Raw genomic sequence first — 23,365 nt, 5'->3', positions numbered from 1 at the left:
ATAGCTGTACAACAGAGGTATAAAACTTCTGGAAACAGGTTGAGTACTGATACCGTAAGAGGGATGAAAAACAGAGTATACATTTTATTAAGATTTCACCTGCATGAAGCTGCAAGAGACAAAACAAACCTCAAGAAATTGATACAGCTTAGGTAAATCCAACAGCAGGACACAGAGAGGTGGAATGAGAAAGAAAAATAACTTTGTTTAAATATTCAGGAAAAAGAAACATTCCTAAATAGGAAATAAGTTAACTCCTACATAAGAACATGACACCTAACAGAGTCCAATACAGAAAATCCATGCTCTTTTGACATAATACTACACTGTGATTTCAGAAGGAATGAAGAGTCCACAGGAAACCAAGGTCTGCTATGATTATGAACACTGCATTTTGGATGTGTACAAATCTTAATTAATCTAAAGAGAGAGGTAGCAGAAAAGCTGATGATCCTGTCTGGAGACATGAGACCACATCAAAGTCAGGGCTGTTTACATTACTTTAGGAAGAGCTATTAAGTGATGTGGGGGGACAATTCATACAGAATCACTTCAGGATCAGCAAGTGACTCTGGGATATTCTTCAACAAGACTTGCCAGTTCTTGATACTTCTAATAAAGACAGGTGCTGGTTCAAATGGCAACTGTGCATAACAGAAATTTGGCAGGCAGCTGATATACACATTTGATGGCAAATAATATATTGCAGCACAGTATCTGGAAGCAGTTGCTCTGAAGTCTCTGTTGACTCACAGAACAGTAGCAGAATTAATGAAGTTTTGGGATGTCCAAAGATACTTACGAACCCGGTAACTATATTTAATCACATCAGATGAAAGCGTTGTGTGTCACTCTAAAGATCAAAACCTAGAATTTAAGAAGTTCAAACAAATAGGCTGGTGGGTTTTTTTAATCAGACACTGAAGAATGTAATAAACTATTTCATAAAAGTAGATCAAAGATATTGGATCAGTTGTTGCCATACTATTTTTGGGACTGACTATTGATGATAGCCAATCAAGAACACAGCCATCATAAAGTGATTTACTCAATTTAACTAACTTTTTGAGAATTTAAGAGCCAAAAAAAGGATGCAATGTATTTTTGTGTTAATGAGACACTTCTGGGTAAGACTTCCTGTTAAAAAAGGACTGCAATTTTGAAAAAAATAATATATTTTATAAAACCAGGTCAGAGAATAAATGGATGAAGAGTTAAAACAGGGGAAAATGAAAACATGGCAAAACCAGAGAAAGCAAATACTAATAGCAAAAAAAAAAAAAAAAAGAAGAATTACCTATTTTTTTTATATGTCTACATGCACATAGCTGTGTTTGATTTTTTTTTTCTGCGTGGTAGTGAAGTTTGGCACCCACCTTGACCACATCAGAGAAGACTGGCAAGTCCCGAAGACAGCATTTTGTGAGGAAACAGTTTTCTCCAGTGTCTCCAACTCAGAAGAATGTGGGTTACCTTTGGCAGCTGCCACATTCCAATGGATGATGGGCTGCGTCCCTCAGCTTTATGGGGAAGAAGTGGGAGGTGGTCATACATATGTCACTGAAGTGACTGAAGAAACATATAGCTGAGTGAGAAAATGAGCTCGGTCATCTCGTGAAGGTCTAGAAGGTGCACTGTATTTGCACAGGAAGTGGTTATATCTCCTGCAGGCACATGTTAACTGAGTATCTATCTGTCTACCAGATGGATCACTTAAAGCTTATGGTCTGTTGATAAGAGAACAATTCTGAGCTAGAGAGTATGTCCTATTATGGTGGCTCAATATGATGAAAACTACCAATAATCTCCTGTAATGATGATTCATTTTACACCTTTATTTTTTCCAGGGGAACAGCACACTGGAAATTCAAACTTAAAATATTAAAATTTAAAATTATTCTTTAGGCATGACAAGGATGACTTTCCCACTAAATCCATCTACTAGCTAAGTTGGTAATGGCAAAAGCTTCTACAAGCTTAAGAGAATCCACAAAGTGAGTAAAAGCTTACTGGGCATCTTCTCTATCTTTGAGGGAAGTATATAGTGTGCAGTTAGGAAGTGGCAGGGTAAAAGAATGTGGATCTAACAAGTAATGACTTGACAACATTGGGATACCAAACTGGGATCAAGTAGTCAGAGAGTAGAAGAGCCGATGAACTCCTTTTTTTTTCCTTCAGAGAGGCAAGTTGGCACTGTTACTCAGTAAAAAACTAAGACCAGTAAAGTCATATGTTACAAGTAATTACAGAGTCTCCAAAACCATCTTTAAGCTGTCTGTTTACAATAATTTCTGAGTTTTTCTATTAATCTCTGCAACATAATATTTCACGTACAGTATAAAAACAAATCAACCCCATATCAGGTATGCAATTCTGTCATTTCAATTTTATATTTCAGTGGCTGAAGACTACGTACCTCTGAGCCACATTTAGGACACGTAAAATACATATCAAATAAATAGTTACTTTTAATACAGTAGTAACAAAAGATATGCGAACAGCCTATGGTATGAGGCATGGTAGGCCATTCCCCGCATATTGAACATTCCTTGCAGTGAGCTGTTAATGTGTTTTCACTATTGGAAAGACCTGCAATAGGCAAACACCAAGAAGAAATTTTAAGTTTTAGTTTCTGTATGTTAATAAGTGGTAGCAGATAGATCAGAAATTCAGCAAACCCATGCCATAAGAGCTCCCTGTTCATGTATTCAAATCCTACCTGACGAACACTTTGTGGCTTACAAAAGACTGACCTAATTCCTAGAATGCGTTCTGTAAGTGTTGCAAATGTTCCTTTCTGAAGAAAAATCAGAAAATTTAGAAGTCCACAAAATTTAAGAAGTCCAGCTCCAAAGTTAATATAACTCTTTATTTTGCAGAAAGATTGCAGTTGATGATTGCTAAATAAATCGTAACATCTTTCTTCCAACCATCTTCCACCAACAGTGAAAATAAGATACCATAACTTCTGGTGTTTGCTTAGAGGTTGGTATTTCTCTGTCTGAGATAAGTTATTCTTGTATTGAATATTCAGAATAGCCTGTCCCACAGTTGCATTCTTGGAATAGACAGTGAATCTCCATAATATAAGCCATAAAAATGCTTTTACTTCTGGTTCAAAATGAGCCAACACCCCTGGTTTAAATCCATGAAAACAGCTGGTAAACTGGGACCACACTAGCTGTTCCAGAGCTTTGTTTAGTTCAAGAGCATCAAGTTGACTTATTCTGAGCACAGGATTCACACTGTTTTCATTTCCAATGCTGGAGGCCATTTCTTCACAAAAATACTTTCTAGGAATAAACACAAAACAGATTTTAGTGTAACGGAGCATTTCCTAATTTTATTCTTACTAAAGTTAAAAAAGTTGTAATATACCAGCAGTCAACAAGAAATAACAAAAAAAGCTTCTTCAGAATGTTATATTAATATGCTATTAATATGATGCAAGTCCTTTCAGGAAGCTTTAAATTAACAGTGTAAAATTTCATCTCAAGAAAAGTTATATTGGACTATTTCTCCCAAACAATGTAATTTGTATTTGGTTACAGAGAAGTGTTTAAGACCTTCCAGATCTTTAGAAAACTCCACACATTTAATATTTCACTGTATAAATAAATAAAAAAAAATGCTGGGCATAACTAATATTCAATTGGACCTTAAAATAGAAGATCAAAAACAAGAATTGTAGAACTATATGGTGTTTTATGAAGAAATTGGGAAATGAACATACTAACTAAAGTCCAGAAGAGAACAGTGGGGTGGATAGAAAATACTGCCATACAAATACTTCAGTAGCTGCAGCTGAAAGTAAATCCTTAGAAATACCAATAAATTTAAGGATTATATACAGAAAGATATGGATAAAAATTAAGGTGGGAATGCTAAAACTTATTAAATAAAGGCAGTGATTTGTTTAGAGAAGAATCATTATGTGAGATTAAAGAAATATTCAGCATTTAGACAAAAATTATCATACAGTACATCACTGAAGCCTGCATGTATTTTCTAGAGTCTTTTGACAGATGTGCAATTGTTCTATTTGTCATATAACAAATTTCCTGGCAAGATGATTAATGTATACTAGCAACTTCAACAAATGTATACTCTTCTTGTTCAAGCATTACAAAGAAAAATACAAATATCTTTAAAAATTGTTTGGTTTATATGTTATTGTATATGGAATTCTGTGACTAAGAAAATAAATGTAATAAATTTCAAGAGCTAAATATAGATAACACCTCAGTAATGCAAAATTGTGGGGTAACTGATTTTTGGTTCCTTTCATCCACATAAAAACCACAAAGTGACTTAGAAGTGGTGTATTTCAGGTAGTATGCAATATAATTAACTTTCTAAACCAGACTCTTTGCATAACAGACAAGCAAGGGTCGACAGCCTTCTGGAAAAAGTGCAGAAGGTGGTACTTCAAATCCTTATTTATAAGAGGAAATCCTGCTGTAACACAAGACTGCTTTGAATTAAAAAAAAAAGTGGTACAGGATATATATAGGAATGGTTGCTAATGATGCTAAGAATACTAAAAAAAAATAATCCTCCAAACCAATAACCCTTGGCGGAAACAGAGTGGATCAAAAGTTTAAAAACCCAGTATAAAACATTATTTGTAGCATTCCTACTGTTTTCTATACCTATAATTGGTCATATCTGTAAGGAAAGTATCATGCAAAGCTAACAGAAATATGACTTTGTTCTTAATGTATGCTGTACAACAGTAGTTTCCAATTAACTAAGACTAGCTACATGGGCAGGGCATACAACAGCTCCACTCAGTTTCTTGAAACTCCTTCTTCCTCATTAGCAAACAAAATATGGCTGAAGGCAGTATATGGCCACCTCCTCTGGGCAAACAGCTATTGGGTTAGTTGTACCAACCCGCACCAGCCTGACAAGTCAGTATACAAGGCTACAAAAAGGCAGTATACCCAAGCCTGTCTCACTCACACTTTTGTCTTTTCTGTAGTAAACATCGAAGCACAGGAAGTGTGGTTGGAAAGCAGTATCCAGTATGATCCCAATAACTTACCTCCTTCACTTTGTGATCAAAGGATCAATTCAACCTCTACTGGATCTTGCTGTATCACTTCAAAAACTCCAGCTCCGATGATTATCTGCGCTCCTACCCCTCATCTTCTCATCCCAGTACCATTTAAGGAACCACAGCCTCTGATAACCATCTACTCTGGAACCTGCCATCCTGGTTTAATGCTATTCACTTGTAACCACTAAAAGTCTAGTGTCGTCTTCACTTCTGGTAACACATCAGTCCATTCTACTCATTCACTCTGTCCTAATCGTTTCAGTTACCCTCCTACTAGTGTTCTATACTACTCCCAATACACAAAATCCCCTTTCAAAATCCTAAAGTATTATTCAAAAGGGACATTTTATCAAACAGCTTCCTTGATCCATCTACTAAGACTATTTTTCAACATCAGTTCTACCATCTTTTCCAGCTGTCTTCCATTATCCCAGGTACTATGAGAAATTGCTGTTGTAGATTTCTCATAAATAAGATAGGCTAAATCTGTGCAGATTTCTACACACACCACACCCCCACACCCCCCCCCCAAGTATAGCTGGATTATCTAAAGAAACCTCAGCAAGTGAGGAACAGGTCATCAGGAACCTTCTGAAGTTCAAGGAAAACGTGTCAAATACACAGGATTATGATGGATCGTGAAACACACAAGAAAACCCATGGATCGCTATAGGCTGGGGCTGACTGACTGCATAGCTGCTTTGTGAAAAAGGACTTGGGGATTCTGGTAGGCAGCAAATTGAACAAAGTCACCAGTGCATCCTTGTGGCAATAATGCCTACTGGAGTGCATTAGCATGCGCATAGCTAGCAGACTGAAGGATGTGCTTAATCCCCTCTACTTGGCATTGATGAGCCTACATCTGGGATACTATGTCCAGTTTTGCTTCTTTTCTATCAATAATACAAAAGAAATGTCAACAAACTGAAAAGAGTTCAGCCACTAATATCATCAGGGAGCCCCAACACCTGATATATGAAGATCACTTGAACGAACTCAAATTGTTCAACTTGAGGATAAGGCAATTAAGAAGTGATCTAATAGTAATCTTCCACTACCTAAAGGTTACAGAGAAGATAAAGTCTAACCTTTCTGTGAGATGCAGTGAAAGAAATGGAGGCAACTCATTTTAAGTTGCTACATGAGAAATTCCAGTTGGACATATGGAAATTAGAACAGCTTGTCTAAAGGGACTGTGAAATCTCCATCCCTGGAGATTCTTAAAACTTGACAAATGATGCCCTAAGCTACCTGTTCTAGCATTGAATTTATCCCCAATTTTCACAGAAGGATGGACTAGATGTCATAAAGATCTTCCCCAGAACTTGGAGCTTGAGCTTCCCAAAAATTTGTGCATGCCTTGTTGTAGAGTCTAACTGATTTGTGACAATACATATTTTTTCATGTCCATGATCCTTTGCAGAACTTTTGAAGGAAATTACTTCAGTGAACCTGTCAGTGTGGGTTGGAACATACAGAAAATGGGAACCACTTTTGAATCAACAAGTCCAACTACTGTTTGCTAACCTTCAAAATTTTGCAAAATCCAACAAGTGTCCTTCTTTAAAAAATTAAAATCAACACCACAGATACTGTTTAACTGTGACATATTTAATGTCTCTTCCTGAATTACCAACTAGCAGATGATTCATCTTTGAAGTAACTTTTATACAAAATCTATGGAAAAGGAAGAATATCAGACAAAAACATAAGCAACTAATAATAAAGATGTGGTCCTTTAAAATCCTTCAAATTATGCTTATAATATTCCTATGTAAGGAAAGCTTTCTTTTTGATGAACAATTAGGTAAACATTCTCAATTTCAGCTATAAAACTCGGCATTGTTCTGAAATTCTTTGTTGCTAAGAACACTGAAAGTTTGCCATAGGCCATGGCTGTTAACTGGACCCTGCAAGTTACTTAAAGATTATATCCATATAGCTTTAATTTTAATGTGTAAGCACATTTCAGTTTGTGTACTGTTATGTACAGGCTGAAGTGTTCTGCTATACACTACGCTTACTTCCAAACTGATTTGAGGTTTTACTGCACTTGCGGGGTAGATACATACTTCCCACAGACAAACATTAAACAGAAAAGTTTGAAATCTGTATTTTCCTATGAAAAATGTCTGCAAATGTCCTAATGATCTGGATAACAGCAACTGTTTCTTTGAGAGAAGAGGCCTAAATTCTAACCTCTATTTTGCTATAGTAGGGAATTGTCATTATATTCTTTATGGTGTCCATTTTTTCAAGTGATAATAAATAGAGAATAAGTGATAATAAATAAAGTTTTCCCTTTAAAAATTACTTCCTCTATATAAAATCCTTTCAGAAATTTGTTAGATTTTTCAGTTTGTATTGTTTTCACAAACAGCGGTCCTAAAGTTGGAATAACTGACAAATATTCCGGTTTAAAACTAGATAATAAACACAGCCTGTAGATGTCAAGACATTTAACTTGTATTTTTTAATGTTATTTTTGCATTCCATATTCTGCTGAGTTACACAGACTATAAAGAGAATGTTGGTTTTCCTCTATGTTTCTGCCAATTGTATCCTGCGGTGCATCAAGCACGGCATTGCTCACCGGTCTAGGGAAGTGATTGTCCCACTCTACACTGCGCTGATGAGGCCTCACCTCGAATGCAGTTTTGGGCACCACAGTACAAAAAGGACATAAAACTATTGGAGAGTGTCCAAAGGAGGGCAACAAAGATGGTGAGTGATCTAGAAGGGAAGATGTATGAGGAGAGGCTGAAGTCCCTTGGTGTGTTCAGCCTGGAGAAGAGGAGACTGAGGGGAGACCTCATCACGGCCTACAGCTTCCTCACGAGGGGGAGCGAAGGGGCAGGCGCTGATCTCCTTCCTCTGGTGACCAGCGACAGAACCCGAGGGAACGGCATGAAGCTGCGACGGGGGAGGTTTAGGTTGGATATCAGGAAAAGGTTCTTCACCAAGAGGGTGGTCGGGCACTGGAACAGGCTCCCCAGGGAAGTGGTCACAGCACCAAGCTTGACTGAGTTCAAGAAGCGTCTGGACAACGTTCTCAGTCATAGGGTCTGATTCAGCTGGTCCTGTGTGGAGCCAGGAGTTGGACTCGATGATCCTTATGGGTCCCTTCCAACTCAGGACATTCTATGACTCTATGATTCTATGATTAAATTCTATTTGTGATGTCCTTACTGTTTTAACTCTCTTATTTGGTCTACTTTAATTTTTTTTAAAACTTAAGAACTCAGAATTGTAGAACCAGTAATGAAAGAGACAAATATCAATTCTCATTTAAGGACACCATCAGGCTTAGCTTATGTGATCAGAATTGAACAGTCAAAAATCAGGTGAATATACATAATAAACTCTATGTGTGATTAACTTGTTACGTAAATACACTTTAAAACAAAACACTGAAGACTACTACTTGAAAGGCACACTGTCACAGATATTGCATAGAAAAAAATAAAAAAATGCCTCCTAGAAGAAAACCCCACAGAACATTTTTTTTTCCCTTAAATAACCTATAGCTTTTCTGTTGGGATTTTTTTTTAAACTAAACAAATGAACAATCCCACTTGTGCAGTACACCGTGCAACAAAAAAAAAATAATTATTGTATATCACCAGGGAAAGAGGAATTTCTTCTGGTATATGTTAGTGCTGTTATCGAGCATTGTGCAAATTATGAATGAATATATTTTATTTGGAAACATGTTATTGACAGAAATCTATCAATAGTAATGTGACTATTGTCAACAGCCTGTCAATATTAATGTAATTATGATTAAGGGGATAACATGGATTTTAGCTATAATACCAAGTAACATCTCCTGCATTGGTGCTATCAATATAAGCATTATTATTGACCTGTTCTGAGACTATCAGTATGAGATGTATTACCATCAGGCATATTTGTCAATGCATTCTGCCCACGAAAATTGTACATTTAAATTTACAGGTCTGTAAACTTTGCCTGCAGAAATATACAAATCTAAGTAACCTCTAGGGTGCCATTTTTTTCCACAGGGCTATTCCACTGTGGATGAGTAATCAAGGGGTTTCTACTGTCTCGATGCTACTGCAATTACATAGTTAGTGTTTACCTTGAAGTCTACTCTATCTTCCAATCTGTTTATATCACTTTTCTGTCTGAATAATTATTTTCTGGTTTGCGTTCTTGTATTTGAGTTTTTCCTCTTAAATGCAGTGCTTCCTACTTGCCTGCGTTGCTTTTCATCTTGTTGATTTCAGAGATTCTCTCCAAATCCATCAAGAGTATTTTGGATTCAGATCTTATGTTCAAAACAAAGAAAAAAAAACCCCCAAACTTTCAACCCCTCTTCAGCTTAGTATCATCAGTAACTTTTGTGTGTGTTCTCTTCAATCATTCAACTCATTAATGCCTTTTCATCTTGACAGGGTACTATAGATAATTACTCTGTAAAGGCAATTTTTCAACTTGATGCTGATATTATCAGCATCTAAGGGAGACAGTATCAATATTATGTTTCCCTAGCTTGGTTATGTAGGGAAAAAGATGTTATTAAAATCAAGCTGTACTGTACCTAAAGTTTTCCTCTTAGTAAGTAAGCTTGTCATCCTTTCTAAGAAGAGAAACAGACTGAGGTTTCTTATAAACCTCATGGTCATGTCAAACCATACTGGCTGTTTTACAAACTCTCTTCTGCCTATTTTTGGATACAAATTAATTGCTAAACTATTTACTCCTGAATCTGTATGTGAATTGAAACTGAGAGTTTCAATAATTCTCTTAACAAAAAAATAAAGAGACACAACCCCCTCACACACAAACCCGTTTTGCTGGCTATTTTCACCCTCTGAGACATTAAATAAATAAATAAATAAAATCAGTACTGCCTAATTCCTCAATCATTCTAGGACGAATTTTATTAGGATTTGCCACTTGAGCACATCTATATTAAGATTCCTTAGGCTATTCTTTCTGTGCTTTGGTTCCACTCTTATTTCCTGTCTAAGATTAATTTTATAAAGTAGCAGGTCACAATATATCTCTTTTATAAAGTATGAAGTAAAGAATCAGTCTTTGAAAATCTGTTACTTGTTCTCCTTTCTTATTTAATAATAGATCTAGGTAATGGACCTGTCCCTTTGTGCCCCCTCTTACTTAGATTTTTGGACCCTTTAATTGATTCTTTTCTTGTGCTTTGTAAATTGAAACTTATTTTATTCTTTAGAGTCACTGAATTTATTTTTTTTAGCCTTTTCAACAGACAAGATTCTGGCAAGTCCCAGCATTCAGATCTATGTCTTATGCAGGGGGAAGTAGTTTGTGGTGGGCATGCTAGGGCTTATACTCTCTCTGGAGAAACTGGCACTAACACACAGTTCCTCTTCAGGAGGTACAATGCATTCAGCATTGCCATACTGGGGGTGGGTGTGTGTCTCAGAGAGAGAGGGAGAGAGAAAGAACAAGCCATACCCTTGGTCTACTATCCCTCCTAAATTATCTTTACACCCACCACAAGAATGCTGAGTTTGTTTTTGTTTTTTATGTGAGGTGGGGTTTTTTCCAGTTGGTTTTGGTTTTTGGGTGGGGGTTTTTGTTTGGTTTGGTTTTGGTTTTTTTTATTCCATTTAACTGTTCTTTTCAGTTATTCTCAATAGCAGAGGATATTTCAGATGTCAATTTGAAATCAATAAACTTTAAAGATGAGAAACTAAATTATATGTACCCAGTTAATTTTAAAAACCTTCCTTTACGTCAGCTCTCATAATAAAACACAGAACCCGGACCCCAGCTGCTCAAAACCTCATGTTTTACCATTAATTCTCATCTCTTCCTTGCTCATCAAGTGTAGAGAGAAATATCCTCAGATCAAAGTCTAATCGGGAGCCCCAACTGTGTTGTCTCTTAATCACTGTGAAATTAACTTATCACTATATCATTACCTCAAATAACCTTACAAAAGATTGATTTTGTATTACTGTCTGGATTTCTATATACTTCAGCTAAATACCTATCATTTTGTAAAGAACATAAACTGTTTCTTTAACCATTTGGAATAACTACTAACACTAATTGAAAAACTAGTAACACACTGCAATGACAGAAAGTATTATTTATTTCTTACATTCCTGAGAGACAGGATTATTTTTCAAAATAGTGAAAGTAAATGAAAACATTGAGTGACTGACCACGTAAGAAGTCAAATCCATAGACGAAATTAAGATCTTCCCTAAGGAGGTTGAGTGAGCAACTAGTAACAAAGCTCAGAATCCTGGATGCTACAGTTACATTTACTGTCAGAAGACAAAGTACAGGACAAAGATACATTCAAATCACAGGTTGCTTTTCCAACTTTAACTCAGTAAACTTAGATTTCATAAAATGGGATACAAGAGATTAGCCACTGCTGAATGCCTGAAGACAGCAAAAGAATGTAACGATATCTCATTGATTTATCTTCCATAAACTACCTGCCAGAGTCAAAATATTAGAGCTTCAAGTTACAAAATCAAAACCAGCTCAGAAGAGCCAGAATTGATACAACAGTAATGAAGAGCAGTAGCAAAGTGCTGTACTGTTAGAAGCTGTACATCAGTCATTTCTGTCAGTATTTGATGGAAACAGAAAATCCCGTGTCAATGTAATACATTCTCTCGATGAATGCTAGCAACTAAGACTATTATTGGCCACCGTTAAAGATACTCTGAATGCTAAGAACTCCCATCGACTTCACAAAAAATTGTGATCTGTCACCACTCTTAAAAGACAGATTATTAGACACAAACAACTAGATCTGATAGTCTAGTTACTGTGTAACCAATATTATTAAGAAACTACCATTTAACATTTGTGATGTTAAATTTAAGGCTACAAAAGCTCAAAGTACATTTGTATTCCCCACAGCATACAGGCCATAGCATCCTACCAACTTTTTGGATATGGACCTAATTTTCATTTATTAGAATAAATAGCAAGATAAGCATGTAACAAGTCATACGTTCAATCTGTATTCTTCTTTATCACATATGCCATTCCTCTTCTTCCCCATCTTATTTCCTCTTTTTTGTCATCTCTTTCCTTAGTATGTCAAATTGCAAACTCATCTCTAAAGGGATGTGTCAGCTCCACTTGTAAATTCCCATTCTCTGCCGTACTAAATGAAATCTAGCTATGGATCCTTTTACTTAAATCAGCGATAAAAGAACCCCAAAACTCAGGAAAACAAAGCTGCATTGTAACTTGAGGCTTTCCAAAAAAGGTGGTTCAAAAAATCCCTTGAACACTAAGATGAAGAGCCAAAATATATGCCCAATATGCACTATCAACTGTCTTTCTTTGGAACTAGGTAGCGGGAATTACCTGGAAACATGCCTTACATTTACTGTTACTAAACCAAAAGTGGTGGAGGGTTTGTTGGAGCAGTTTGACAGAGTTGTGATTGTGATGGTTAACTAGGAAGGAACAGCCCCTTGTATTGAAGGGGCAACATCTCTGACTAAACCAGTAGCAGGAGGTATAAGCCCACAGGAAAGATAGATTCCTTGTGCTATAAACGTAGGTCTCAACTGTTGATGATCACATCAGCAAAAGACAGAGAGACCCTTGCCTTTGAAGAGATTTTGATTATGATGAGGATATGAGGTTCTGGTATAAGGACGGACAACAAAGTTACATTGCACTGCACGTGTAAAAGTGAAGAGGATGTAAAGCTCAGTAGATGTGCCATCCTTTGTGTTAAGCAGGTGAAACATCACGCTGTGACAGAGGTATGCAGCTCCTTTTCAGAATAGTTCAAACATGAATGCATGGTTGTGACCACACTGTGGGCAGTTACAGCTGTAACTCTTCATTTGCTGGTTACTGTTATTTACTTGAAAAGTTGGCCTTATGCCTTGTGACATACATACTACCTGCTTTGCACTGTACCTCACGTATCCTTGCTTGTCAAGCACAGTGTCAATCTCAATATTATGAATCTTTTCTATGGCCCTCCTTACCTTTCCTCCATTTGAAACTACCTAAAAGAAACAAGTCACCAAATTTAAATTCCCGTTTGACAGCTCTGTGTTTCTGTTTGGCTCCTACTTGTCTGATCCATATGAACAGATCACCAGATAGGTATGGAGATGCCAGGATGAAGATTGAGAAGATATGTAGAAGGGATTCAGTAGCAATGTCTGTTCTATATAATCAGATACAATTTACCACAGATGACAGAACCCTGAAATTTTGCATTAAGCGCCTCAGCCTCATGATTTGTGAAACACAGTAATTGCCCAGATTTTATTCCAACTTTCTTCCTTTTTATATGCATATGCATACCAACTGCACAATCATGAATATTCAGCAATATGCAAGTGCAACAATGCTGATGCAAGTACTACACTGCAGAAACATAACGTCCTTTAACATCTTATTAGAAATATTTATTAGATGAGAAAGGTAAAATCTGTCCTAAATGCACAGCTAACTCATAATTAACCTCTGTTCACACACGTACCAAAAGGAGGACTGTATGTAAAACCAATGTTGTTACAGAGCGTATTTATTTATGGTATGTTAAAGCCACGAAGGCTCTGCATCAATAAAAAGACATGCCTGTGAGTTTTAAGTTTTGGCCTTGTATTATACAGCCTAATTTATGAATAATTGGATCTAATTATAATCAAGATCTCTCAACTGGTGGAAGGATAAGGAACAGTACTTTACCTGACATGCGTGTCTCACTTGTTCGGCTTGTGTTCTATAGAAACATAAGCTGATGTAATTTCTGACAGCTACAGTCGCTCCCTCCCATCTTCCCTGAACTGTGTATTGCCACCTTTTCTTACAGACTAGTGCCAATACTCATTCGACCCTCTACTGAACTGTTCTTGTATGTTAAACCGGCAGAAACCAAACCTGTTTAAATTTATCCTTCTCCAGATTTAGTACACAAACACGTCAGCACAGCATCAGGTAAGACACGTGCAGCACCAGTAAGAGCAGCATCAGGACCAGGAGAAACAGGTAGTCATGAAACTGGTTGCCTTTGAACCTCAGCATCATACTCTTACATCTGCCACCAGCCTTTCCTTTGACTAGAAGAACTGTTCTTACAGTCTTGAAACCCAACATGCTGAATGTGCAAGGATAACATCACAACATCATAAATACAAATAATGAAACTTTTTGCTATCTTTCAAAAATGAAAAGAACAAAAGAAGAATTCTTTGTACAAGTCTGCCTGTAGAACTCAGGCAGACTTGCAGGTGAGAGGCTACTCTGTTTAAATAAGTAACGCTACACGATTCCTCCCCACTCTTACCTTTTTGATATGATTGTAGTTTGAAATGTTTGGCATGCACAGTGACTAATAGAGATGCTGGGAAAATTAGATGTGCTCAGTGTCCCCAAATCTTGACAGTTTTATTACTTGGTAATTATGGCAACTTTAAGCACACGAGGGAAGACTGATATGCTTTCACCACACTCTTTTCAATCCTATAACTTCATTAGCATTTTCGAATCCACTGGCACGGCTGCACACACATATTACAAGTAACAGTTTAGAAGAGGGATAATAATTTCCTTACTAGGCTGCCTGAGCTGTACCCTGTGACAGCTTCTACAATCCCTCTGCAATTCCAGCGTGAATTCCCCTTCATGATTTAGTTATGCCCCACAGTGTCACGGCCCCATATTAATTTCCTTTCCAGGAAAAGTTCCTTTCTCCTTGTCAGCCCCCTCCTGTGATAGCGCCTGTCAGCTCCTCTGCTTATAGAATTAATATTTTTGAAAAATATTATTTTTAATGTATTTTTCAAGTTTTCTTAGAATTTAAATTTGGATTATTTCCTTTCTTTTCCAACCCCACCACCAATATTAGCAAAAACAGAGACAGTGAAGATAAGCAGTGGTAGAGATAGCATTTTTAGAGAGGTTGTTCCCAAACAGCTACTGATACAAACACAATGAATATTAGGTGTGATTCAACTTACTCCTAAAGGCTGAAAACCTCCATGGGCCCTCTCTTGCAGGAAAAGAAGGAAGTGCCCAGACCCAGTCAGAGCCAATCCTGAATTAAGAGTTGCACCACTGCCATAATTCTCTCCCTTCCCATATCATATATTTGTCCTTTTTCCTCCATCTCAAAGATTTTTATTTCTCTTAATTTTTACCCTTTCTTCCTCTGAATAATCTGCATTTACTTTCCTTTTGAAAACAGTCTGAAATAATCTTCCAAATTTCTTGCATTTCACCTCCAAACAAAAAAAAAAACCTACCACCATCTCTGAGAGAGTCGTGTTACAAAGATACATCCTTTCTGTTCTCCTTCTCCTGAATATTTTTGTAAAGTTTAGTTGTGAACTAAGAATGCTTGTAGATGTAGATCAGATGTATGGCTGCAGGAACCATTTAGCTCATCTGAGAAGTTGCAGGACAGAATGCTACCTTCTCTGTTCATGTACAGCACAATCTGACTCATACACCTGCAGCTTTTTAACATAAATACACCTTTTTTTTAAAATTATTTTCTGCTTTTAACTTTCCTACTTGAAGAGTACAGGGAGTGCTGCAGAGTAGCTGGTGTTGACAGCATACTAGTTAGTTAAAATGAGAGTTGTAGCATCACACCCTGTCTCTTCCCCCTTTACTGGTCTATGTGAAAAAGTACATATTCTATTAGGCCTCAAAAGGAAAAGAACACACCCACACACACAAACAAAGAAATCAACAACCAACCAACCACAAACAACAAAAACCCCAAAACAGCATAAACAGCCTGCTTGAAAACACCATACTGAAGTAAACTTCTGCTGTGGTCCAAAAGATGTAACAAGTTGTAACAGCTGTCACCATTAACTGCAGCAGCAATACAGTGAGTTTGTGTCTATTCACATTTTTAGTTGTACACAACTAACCATCATTTATGTTGGAAATTTAAATTCATTCTCTACATACTCTACAAAAAAAAAAAAAAAAAAAAAGTGTGAATTCACTTATTGTTCCTGGAAAGTTAACATTTGGAAACCAGACCTTGCTAGGGAGAAGTTTACATTAGGGTGTTCTAGTGAAAAACTGATTTTAATTGACAAAATTATCATCTTCTAACTGCGCATGTTATATACAAGTACAAATACATCCTTTTCATAGTTTGTATCTTATGAGTTGTTCAGCTTAGTACATACTAAATATATGTATATGGCTAATACATTTGTAGAGAATTAAGCATACTTATGATGCAAGGACCAACAGACACTTTACAATATTTATAGCATGGAGTTGGTTGTGGTTTAAAGAAAAATACGCCTCTCGAAGCTTGCTGGCAAAAGGGTCTTTTTTTGTAGTCATTCTAAAGAAGTACAGAGTGGTTTCCCTCTCTGAATTTCCTAAAGTATGCGTGTGAAAGTCCACTGGTGGCTTGCCAAATATTGCTTGTGTATTTACTGCAAGCTCAAGGAAAAAAAAAAAAAAAAAAAAAAAAGAGAAAACTTAAGAGTTGACTGTTACCCCCTCGCTTTTAATTTTTACAAATGTGGTAACAGGGGCAAGTAGAAAGGGATCTGTGTGTTTATTGTAAGTTTATGAATTCCAATCTTGCCTGCCCAAGCAGGGTCATTTGGGGCCAGTTGCCCAGGACCATGCCCATGCGGCTTTTGAGTATCTCCAAGGAGGGAGTCTCCACAGTCTCCCAGGGCAACCAGTGCCAGTGCTTGGTCACCCTCACAGTGAAAAAGTGCTTCCTGATATTCGGGCAGAAATTCCTGTGTTTCAGGTTTTGCCCTCTGGTCCTGTCACTGGGCACCACTGAAAAGAGCCTGGCTCTGTCCTTTTCGCGCCCTTTCTTCAGGTATTTGTAGGCATTGATAAGATCCCGGAGCCTTCTCTGCTCCATGCTGAAGAGTGCCAGCTCTCTCAACTCTTCCTCATAGGAGAGATGCTTCAGTCTCTTAATCATCTTTGTGGTCACTGTTGGGCTTTCCATTATGTCCAGGCCTCCCCTATACTGGGGAGTCCAGAAGTGGACACAGTACTCCAAGTGGGGCCTCACCACTGTTGAAGAGAGTGAGAAGATCCTCAAACATCTCCCTTGACCTGCTGGCAACAGTCCTCCTAATTCAGTGCAGGATACCATTAGCCGCCTTTGCCACAAGGGCGCATTGCTAGCTCATTCTGAATTTGGTGTCCACCAGGACCCCCAGGGCCTTTTCTGTAAGGTTGCTTTCCAGATGCTTGCCACCCAGCAGATACCAGGGCATGGGGCTGATCCTCCCCAGGTGTAGGACTTTTCACTTTCCCTTCTTGAAATTCATGATGTTCCTGTCAGCCCATTTCTCCAGCCTGTTGATGTCCGTCTGGATGGCAGCATGACCCTCTGGCCTATCAGCCACTCCTCCCAGTTTTGTGTCATCAGCTAACCTGCTGGAGGTACACTCTGCCCCATCATTCATATCATTAACAAAGACGTTAAACCGGTTCGGACTCAGTACTGACCCCTGGGGTACACCACTAGTTACTAGCTTCCAACTAGACTTTGCACCACTGATCACCACCCCCTGGGCCCAACTGTTCAGCAAGTTTTATATTGACCTCACTGTCTGCTCACCCAGCCCATATGTCCTCAGCTTCTCTATGAGGATGTCATTGGAGACAGTGTTGAAAGCCTTACTGAAACAATATCTACTGCCCTCCCCTTGTCTAGCAAGCCAGTCATTTCATCATAGAAAGTTATGAGGTTGGTCAACCATGACTTCCTCTTGGTGAATCCATGGTGACTACTCCTGACCACTTTATTATCTTTAATGTACCTGGAAATAGTTTCCAGTATTAGCTGCTCCATCAACTTCCATTCTTCTCCGGGGCTGACGTGAGGCTGATCAGCCTGTAGTTCCCTGGGTATTTCTTCTTGCTCTCTTGAGGATAGGAGTGACATTGGCTTTCCTCCAGTCTTCAGGCATTTCTCCCAATCTCCATGGTTAGTCAAATATTGAGAGCATCCTCACAGTGCTATCAGTCAGTTCCCTCAGCACTCATAGCTGCATCCCACCAGTGCCCAGAGCCTTATATATGTCCAGTTTACTTAAGTATTCTCTGACCTAAACCTCTTCCACCAAGCATACATCTTCCCTGCTCCAGACTTTCCCCTGGGTTCTACGATTCCTGAAGGTCTTTGCTGCTAGAGACAGAGGCAACTAAGGCCTTCAGTACCTCAGTCTTTTCCATGTTCTGTGTCATCAGAGACCCCGACTCATTCAGCAGTGAACCCACATTTTCCCTAGTCATCCTTCTGCCACTGACTCTTTACAGAAGCACTTCTTATTGCCTCCAGGAAGGCTCTGACTTTCCTAATCACATCTCTGCATGCTCAAATTCTGTCTCTATATTCCCCCCAGGTTACCTCTCCCTGCTTCTGCGTACTTCCTTTTTATTTCTGAGTTTTGTGATGAGCTCCTTGTTCATCCATGTAGGGCTGCTAGCATTTTTGCCTGACTTCCTACTTGTTGGGATGGATCACTCTTGAGCTCTGAGGACATGATCCTTGAGTATCAACCAGCTTTCCTGCACTCCTCCAAGGCCTTATCCAGTGGGACTCTTCCAAGCAGATCCCTGAAGAGGCCAAAGTCTGCTCTCCTCAAGTCCAGGGCTCAAGATACGGCTTTCTAGTACTTAAACCAGGCTCTCAGAGAAAGCAGGCACTTATATCAGTAACCAACTGAAGAAGAAATAGATTACATTAGTTTCTGTCAGGGACCATAAAGCTTAAAGGAGACAGGAGGTAAACTGGAACAAATATGTTGAACTTCTTCATTAAAAAAGTATTATCTAGAGTGTCTTCAAAAAATCTGTCTAAAAATCATTAGATACATAAAAAGTTTTAGAAGTCAGATATTAAAAATGTTATATACCTTATTCTTCAGTTAGATGGATGTTAACCCAGAACGAGCTATTGATAATATATGAAGAACATTTCTTATTAAATATATCACTATCTTTCAATTAAACTTTTTCACGTTTGTTTCTTACTATTATCTTATTTTTCTTCTTATTATTAGAGCACACCATAATTTAATGAAGTTATATTTATGCCTAAAACATATCAGTTAACATTAGCTGGACATGTTTGGGTTTTTTTCCTCCTAGATCTTCTTGACTCCTGTTCTCACTGAATAAACATAGAAATCGCAAGTGCAACAGTACTGTGGGACTTTCTGACTTTTTTTTTAAGGAGTAGGCTGTTATAACCAATACAGAAATAAAGCACATAGGTAATAAGGTACTTACATAATAACCTTAAATTGTTGACTGATTTGTCTGCTGTTTAATTTACTACTAGTTTTCCTTCAGACATCTGTTAATCTCCTCCCTCCCTTTTTTTCTCCCTACTATCTCTGAACCTCATAGCTTTGAAATTACTTTCATATGGTTAAAAAAATAAAAAAAGGAAAGTCATTCCCCACTCTCTCCCATTTTGAATACATAATTATATGTGTTTTTTTCCCCTCAAAGACCATGTGCTTCATTACTATAACCAGACATATGTTAATACTGCATTCAGACATCGCTCCCTACCCCTTGATTATTTACGTCTTGAAGAGTCGTTAATTTTACAGTATATTTTTTGGTATTGATAGTATATAGCCATAAACTTGTTTCCTTCCTTCCAAAATATTCTCTGGGTAGCAGCAGTCTTCAGCAATTTTCAGAACTGTCACTTTAAAAGACTATAAAAAATTAAACACAGTAGAAGATCAGATGTCTGTCTTGACTTGCATCACAGCATCTGATGTCAAAGCACAAATAGAGTTCCTCAGACTAGTAACAGTGTCAAAAACTATCAGACTATAGAAATTACCTTTCCCATTCTATTCTATGAAGCATCTAATGAAGTCTTTATATACTATCAATACCTGTTTGCAAGTTTTAATTGAGTTTTATGTAGTCCATCACAAGAACATTTGCTTCCTACATGTCCTGAATCACAGTATCAAAACCTTTCCATAAGTCACTATCTTCTCTATTAAAAGAAACGATACCTACAGTCTCAGGGTGGGGGAATAATAAAAGAATTTAATAGGAAACACACACACAGAGCTCTCCAACAAACAAAAAAATTCCCTCCCAAATCTAAACACCCTACCTTGCACAAACCAGACATTCCATATAACTAGCTTAATCCTTAATAATCTACCAACATGAACTGGATACTATTCCAGCAACCTGACAGCCTTTTAATTAGTGGATGGATTTATAACGCAACTGAAAGCCCATTACCTGAGAAATTAAACTTTTTAAAAATAAATTCAGAGGATGATATGTTTATCTGCTATACTAAGAGTTCTACGGGTACCTGTAAGACTCTTAAACATGAGTTGATTCAGATACATGCAAGTTCACCAATATTACTTTACAGTTTTCAACATTTCTAATATCAGTAAAAGATGCTTTGCCACTCATTCAATAAAGCTTTAATAGGAAGTGATTTTCTTCATTTGGTAAAAAGAATGATCTCAACAAATAAAAACCCCATCAGTTTGAACCAACGCAGGCCTAGAAGTTAAAAGGACTTAAAAATTGAGGCAAAACTCTAAGCGAAGTTATTTCAACTGCCTTGTCCCCAGATTAATGCAATTTCAGTATGTTCTGTACTCAATATATGTACTCAATTCTTACTTTAAAAACTGTAAATATACATATAACATTGTTTTTTAAAGGATATATGTATATAATTGTTACTTATTAAAACACCCAAACACTCCACCTCTTTCAGCCTCCCACAATACAACCCAGATTGGTAGGAAAGAAAGAGGTTGTAAATACAAGATCCTTGTAAAACTTTCACAGACAATAGCTTTAAATATAGTCCACTTTTCAATCCACTGACTCTATCAATTACTTAACAATACAGAGAACGCTATAAACATCATGGTAATTAAAGTGTAAATGCATAAGCTATTTTTTAAATAGTTTTTAAAAGTTTTAAAAAAGTTTTTTTTAAATAAAAATGCTGCTGCTTTCTGAAGAATGTATTTGCAAAGGCAGACACAAACTTCTGAAAATTTTTGGCAATAAAAGTAATACCTAATTTACCCAAAAGATGACAAATTCTTTCCAAAACATTACTGCAGCCTATAGGATAGCAAAATACTGAAGGATTTTCTTTAAAGAAACCTGAAATTAGTTTGAACTAGCCTATCATAGTGTAATCTCTCAAGCACAGCACTGTCTTTTCTCCACATACATCACCACAGATACAAGTAGTGATCTATTCTCTCCAAAGAAAGGCTTCATGAACAATATAACCTTTTAATTTCAAAAAAGTATTCTTACTAGCAACTAGTGCTAGAGCACTAGCAACCACAGTAGGTGTACCAATACTGACATGATCATCTATTTCCATAGTAAATTCCAGAAGATTTAAAATATAAGTGTCCCTCCAATACTCTTGACATTATGTGCCTCACTGGTCTATTCCATTTCTACAAAAAAAAAAAAAAAAAAGGAGCAAAAAGCCCAACCCCAAAAAGCCCAACCCCCCAAAAGTGCACCTTTTTAAAGAATTTATTTCTACATCTTATAGGTGTGAAGTTATTCCTCTAATTCCAGATCAGGTAACAGAAATGGATGATTTTATGCAATATGAACAAACTTAAACAAAAGAATTCAGAGGTGTGAATTGCTACTTCCCTTAATAATTCATTTGCTACTCTAATTCATGTCCCAGCAGTTACAATTTTAGCTGTTTTCCTACTAAGCACTTCATTAGATAAACTAGTGATGATGGACATCCAGGAAGCGAAAAACCAGCTGCTAATGAGTAGAAGCTGAAGCATGAAGAGGAAAAAACGTTTGTAGAAGAAAGCACTGATAAAATAAATCATAATAAAGACTAAAAATAGTAATAGTCTTAAATTGAACACTTTATGAGCAACTTGTTGCAGAACTGCATATTAATAATGGCTCCAAAGAAGTTAGACAACAATTCATCGACCTTGCAATAAAATCAAACAAATGGCTAAATATTTTGGAATCAGGTTTTACTACAAACTGGCCATACTTCATCTTTGACCTTGATGAACACTTCCCTGCCACTAACAGGTAAAAGATGATACAAGAAATATACTTAGGGATTGAAAGTAACATACAGTGCTGCAGCTTTCAAAACTATATGACAAATAGAATTCATCCCTCTGCCAAAGCACTTTGGCCATTCAGACTAAATCTACATTAATTTTATGGCAAACTAATGGTTTGATACTTACAGGCTGCACAAAACTGGATTAACAGAAAGGAACCACTCCCACCTTTAGCAGGCAGTACCTATAGGAAACCTTGTCACCTATAGCAGGCAGTCATATGAAAGACTTTTAGAGGTCTATAAATCGTTCACTCTCTCAGCTGACATCAGAATAACCAACTAGACGAACATGTCCTTCTGCCAGAATATTGTGCCCCTTCCTCTCTACAGAGCACGCTACCAGGCTCCATCCTTTCTTGCCTGGGCCTAGCTGGAAACCTTGCAGTCTCTTTGCATAATGAGGCACGCAACAGGGGACTGAACGTCAGTGGGACCGGGAAACTGAGCCGCCCGCAGAGAGCGTGAGGAGAAACACAAGTTTTTATACACAGAGCCTGCAGCAGCGCCCGAGGTTGACCCAGAGGCTGCCCCGCCGGCCCTGCAGGCCCGCCGCCGCGCCCCAACCTCCCGGGCCGCAGGAGCTGCCAGGCCGGGCTCTGCCCAGGGCCACGGCTCCGGCCGCAGCTCCCGCACGGCAGCAGCCCCGCACGGCAGACAGGCAGCCCCGCCTCATCCCGCCCCGCGTCCCGACTGACCTGCGGCGCCCCCGGGACTCTGCAGGGGTACGGGCGCGATGGGCTCTGCCTCGAGGTTTCTAGTGAGGGCCTCTGCGCACGGAGCCTCCTCGGGCCGCCCCGGGGGCTCTCCCCTCCGCCACCCGGCTGTCGCCCCCAGCCCACGGGCACCGTCCCACCAGCAGGCCCTGCCGGATCACAGAGCCAGCTCCCCCTGCCTAGAGCGGCTAGAGGCACGGACAATAGATATCGCAGATATCTGCCTAGAGTGGCTTTGCAGGAAGTACTTCGGGAGATCGAGATCACGCGCTAGAAGAGCTCCTGGGACCGTATACGTGCCAGGGCGAACCACAGGGTGGTTTGATTGACAGGCTGTAGAGCAAATCAGTGGTTCGGGATGAGGATGAGGAGCCAATAGGAGAGGCAGGAGGAGGGGCCGCTCCAGGGCCGAGTGTAGGGGAGCGGGCTGAGGCCGAGTGGGGGTCGTTGGGTAGTGGGGACTTCCCGGGCTCTGTGAGCGGT

General features: G+C 38.3%; 1 protein-coding gene across 2 annotated transcripts in view; it reads right to left on the bottom strand.

The window, feature by feature from the left end:
* The window catches only part of PEX2 (peroxisomal biogenesis factor 2), a 347,720-nt gene extending 324,565 nt beyond the window's left edge, over nt 1-23,155 (bottom strand). Inside the window, exons 1-2 of one of the 2 annotated variants that reach the window (XM_075743853.1) lie at nt 22,865-23,155; nt 14-3,293 (exon numbers count right to left, since the gene is read on the bottom strand). In XM_075743853.1, the coding sequence (XP_075599968.1) occupies nt 2,360-3,274 (915 nt within the window). In that variant the 5' untranslated portion in view covers nt 3,275-3,293; nt 22,865-23,155 and the 3' untranslated portion in view covers nt 14-2,359. Of the gene's footprint in view, nt 1-13; nt 3,294-22,529; nt 22,768-22,864 lie in introns of those variants that run through there. The other variant, XM_075743854.1, reaches the window with a different exon arrangement.
* Between the last annotated feature and the right edge of the window lie 210 nt (nt 23,156-23,365).

This window comes from Balearica regulorum, chromosome 2 (genome assembly GCF_011004875.1).
Source record: "Balearica regulorum gibbericeps isolate bBalReg1 chromosome 2, bBalReg1.pri, whole genome shotgun sequence".
Lineage (NCBI taxonomy): Eukaryota > Metazoa > Chordata > Aves > Gruiformes > Gruidae > Balearica > Balearica regulorum.
This window is presented reverse-complemented; position numbering and strand designations above follow the sequence as displayed.